Source organism: Vairimorpha ceranae (assembly GCF_000988165.1).
Source record: "Vairimorpha ceranae strain PA08 1199 chromosome Unknown NODE_194, whole genome shotgun sequence".
NCBI classification, from domain to species: Eukaryota; Fungi; Microsporidia; family Nosematidae; genus Vairimorpha; species Vairimorpha ceranae.
Genome location: NW_020169489.1, coordinates 54 through 4,574, shown reverse-complemented (window position 1 = coordinate 4,574; position 4,521 = coordinate 54). Strand labels below are relative to the sequence as shown.

The window sequence follows — 4,521 nt, the reverse complement described above, 5'->3', positions numbered from 1 at the left end:
ATATGCCTTTGGCTAAAAGCTCATTTTGCTGTGAAGAAAAGAGCATAAGGGTAGAAAAATTTTGTAACAAGAAAATTTATTATTCGAATACAATGGCTTTGTAAATAAAATAATGTGTGAATGTAAATTTAATGTATAATATAGAATGGTATATGTAAATAAAGAAGGTTTTGTAAGGACTAATGGGAAAGGAAATTGGGCATATTTTGGTTTAATTTACCATATATCATTTTTTTAGTTTATTATACTATTGTTGGGATAAAACATGGGTAATTTAATGATTTTAATTTATATAACAGACATGTCAAAGCCGTCAACCAAATACTGCTGATTGACATGTCTACATCCTTACTGTCCTACAACTATTATCTTTATTTTTATTTTCACTTATTGTGCATGATCAGAAAAAGAATTATTATCTAATAGATTATTTAACCTGAAATATCTTTAGTGTTGGAATGAAACAATAAGTGTAAAATTATTTAATTTCTTGTGTTGCTGCAATTTAAGTATATATAAAAAAAATAATCAGTCAAATTAATTTGTTGGTAATGTAAGATTTTAGTTTAGACTTTAATTTTTGAGATTGTTTAATAAATGCCTACTATTAGAAGTTAACATGATTTATTTTACCTTGTGTAGAAAAGTTACAAAACTAAAATTTTTAGTAAATACATGGCGGCTACAACTAATTTAACGTAAAACCCCATCCTTAGTTTATGATTGTTATTCATATTTGTAGCAACAGTAAACTCTTTACAAAAACATCAAAATTTAAAAATTAAAATTTCAATTTTACACTGTTTTTATAACATTTGTACTTAAAATTAAACCTGAAAATCTGACTTTAAGTAATTTAGAATTAAAACCTTACTTTTTAGCAACTAACCCATTAAGAGCAAACTAAAATAAAAAAGTAAAAAATAATTTTTTTAATTTCTTAATAAAAAGGCTGAAAATACTAAAAAGTCTAAACTACTCTATATTTCCCTAAAATGCTCAAGCTTTTTAAAAGAAGCTAGTTTAACATATATCAAAAAATTCCCATTTTTGTCAATTTTTGTTCAATTATTAATTTCATGTAACTCACATCCTAATAATATTATGATGGACTGATTTTTTTAAACTTAACTTCAAAAATAATTTGCAATAGTATATTTTAAAAAATGTTTTAAAAAGTCAAATAATATAAATGGCAGTACATACACTGTCATGTTGTAGCTAATACGTATACACACGAATTGCTATTTGTTTTAACAATTCTTAATGTGTTGCTTAATTTAAATTAAACCTCAGCTTAAAATTTTAAATTAAAAATTTTAGTTTGTATGGTTAATTTAATTAATTCGCTGTAAAGCAAAAATAAAGATTTAAGCACTTAAAGATGTTAAACTGATCTTAGTTAAAGAGTGAAAATAGTTTTACAAAAAATCGAAGAGCAAAATCCTTACTAAAAGACTTGTAAATGTTAACTATAAAACATTGCCCCAAACAGCTTGACCCAATTAAAAATATTAACTATAATAATTGCAAGAGATAAAGCTCTTTTTGTGACAAAAAGGCAGCCATTTCAAAAATAATGTACTTTTGTAAGCAAATTCAAATATGTTGCGTACATGAAATTTAAATTATGTTATTAAATACTGAGTATATTTTTGTTTTTGTGAAAAAAATAAGATCTGCACATTAATTTATAAAATTTGCAGTATTTATTATTTACTAAAAGTGAAAAATGGATAAATTTAAAGTTTAAACCATAAAAACCGTAAATTAGTTTTTTTGTACATCTAACATAAAAATTCTATGCGACCCAGCAAAATCATTTAACGCTACAAAATTATCCAATAAGTTCATATGTTATTATCCGGTATAGTAATAAATGAATATAAGAATTGAATTAAAAAAAAAAGGTAAATGGTAATAGAAATTTTTTTTTATGTTGACTTAAGGTTTCATAGAATCAAAAGATGAAAATTTATTTAATAAAATTATAGTATTATATTTATTGTAAATATCAATCTAAACATAGAAAAAAGCTTAAGTTAACGATCCAAATAAAAGCGTACATCAAATCCTTAATGCTTAAAAGACTTTTAAGAGCAGCTAAATGGAATACCGGAGAAGAGACAAGATAGTGGAAGCAAAGAGGTAGACTAGCAATCTATTATGTGCACAAAGCCGATATCAGCATGTCCAGAAAAATATTACTTATTTAATTCTTAAATAAACAGTTAATTATAATATTTAATAAAAAATTCAACTTTGGGTGTATTAACTTTAACACAAAATGCAAATGAGTGTGCAATTATGTTAATTAGTAAAAAATTTTAATAACAATTCAATAATTATTTTTAATGATAGAAACTGAATGTGCGTAGCTTTTACGACTAAAAAATTCTCCAGCTTAATAGTTTTTCTAGAATATCCAATTTGTAGTGCCATTTTAGTAATAGATATATTATGTGCTTCTTGATCACTATAAATAAACTACTTATAAAATTGTTTCTTTATTGCTATTATTAAATTTAAAAAAAATTTAGCTCCATATCGTCCTAATCTAAAGTAAAAAGTTATTTTCTTCCAAACAACTGGCTTAAAACAATTGTTGTTTCTTAAGCAACATAAGATTCAATCTAAAATAAATCTATAAATTAAAATAATTTATTATTAAATTGTAATTATTATTTGAATTTTGGAATTGGTTTTTGTCTTTGATGTTTTCTAAACAATACGCCTCAAAATAATTTTATTGTCATTATATTTAATGAAAATATTTAATATTTTATATTGGTTTTGTAAAATTGTAATATCTTAAAATTAATAAATTTTTTTAAAATAAATTATCTGATAATAAATAATAATATACATCTTATGTTTCTTTATAAAACACTTAGGTGTTTTATAAATTGATGATTTAAGTTTTATTAATATTTTGCTTTAAAAAGCCTTGAACAGCTTAATACCCTTAGATGAAACACATAAACACGAAATTGCTAGCTAAGATTAATAAATTTAGAATTCTTTACATAGAAACAAATAATAAATTATGTAATTCAATTGAAGCAGTTTATAAATGTTTTATTTGTTGCAACAAAATAATTAAACCAAACATTTCAATACAAATTAAAAATGTTATACAATCTGAATTAAAAAAAATGCAGGAAAATACTGTTGATAGTATAAGTTTAGCATTTGAAAGTTATTTTGAATTACTGCATAGACATTTGGTTAAATCAAATTCAAATGCTCCTAAACGTTTTTCAAAAAATATTACAGATATTTTAGAACAATCCTTTAAAAATAGCCAATATCCTTCTGATTTTGAAAAAGTACAATTAGCAGATATTTGTAATTTATCAATTAAGCAAGTATCTAATTGGTTTACAAACAAAAGAAATAGATTTAAGTCTTATAGTAAGGGTTTTTTTTATGTGTAATATTGCTAAAAATCTGTTATATAGTGTAAGGGTGTAATTAAAATTTTACTTGGATTATTTTTATTTAAAAACTTAGTTCTGTTTATGATTAACAATGTATTTTATTGGTATGAAATTTTGAAGACATGATTATGTTTCATTGAATTTTTTCTTTATTTTATGAATTTAATTTAGATTTGCTAATTTAAGTTTTTTTTTAATATTTTTTATAATTGCGTGCGGCACCTTTTACTGTGCACAAATTCTTTTTCGCCACTTATACATACATACAGAGGTTTGAGTTTATAAAAAGTACACATGTTTTTAAATTTTTTTATCACCTCAACGGCACAAAGATAATTATTATGCAGAAATAATTTCATTACATATTTTTCGATTTCGTTTTAGCGCCTCGAAATATAAAATTGTTTGTAATTGCAATTTTTTCTTATTTAATAAGTTTTTATATAAAATCTAGTTACTTTTTTAAAATATTTAATTTTAATAAATACACAACTAGACACTGTACTAATTTCATTAACTTTATAAGTTCTCTTTATTTGTAAGCAACACACTTTTTACGAAAATTAGTATAGTTGTTCAACTCGAAGGAAGCATCTTAAGATACAAAAGTTAAATAAAATGTCAAATTGGAGGTGGCAAATCTAAAAAGGAAAAGTGTTAAAAGTTTAATAATTTGTTGTACTGTAGATATTTAAAAAATTAAATAGACAACGTCAAAATTATACTTTGACTATATATTAATTGTTAAAACAATTTAAACGCAACTATAAACTTATTTTTTATTTAAAACAAAGATATTGGCGCTAAATAAGTACATAAAATATTTTTTCGTTTTTGACATTTATAAAACAACTTTATTTATTAAATTTGCAAAGCTTTAAACCAATTTGTATCAAAAGGTAGGGTCTACAAAATTTTTATTTTTTACCCCTAAAAATGAAATTTCAAATGTTTAGAAAGAAAGAACTCAAAAACTTGATTTTAGATGAATTTTTTATAGTTTATGGAAATGTCTTTATTTACTGTAAAGAAGCAGTTAGATATATTAGAAGAAACAACTATGAGTTTTTAAGATGTAATA

The 4,521-nt window shown here is 22.7% G+C and overlaps 1 protein-coding gene across 1 annotated transcript; it reads left to right on the top strand.

Moving 5' to 3' along the window:
* Positions 1-2,969: 2,969 nt before the first annotated feature.
* Positions 2,970-3,437, top strand: AAJ76_1940001605 (homeodomain protein class 2; the record flags this gene model as incomplete). The annotated part of the gene is made up of 1 exon (XM_024474378.1): positions 2,970-3,437. The coding sequence occupies one exon, from the start codon at positions 2,970-2,972 to the stop codon at positions 3,435-3,437; it is 468 nt and encodes a 155-aa protein (XP_024329612.1).
* Positions 3,438-4,521: the final 1,084 nt, after the last annotated feature.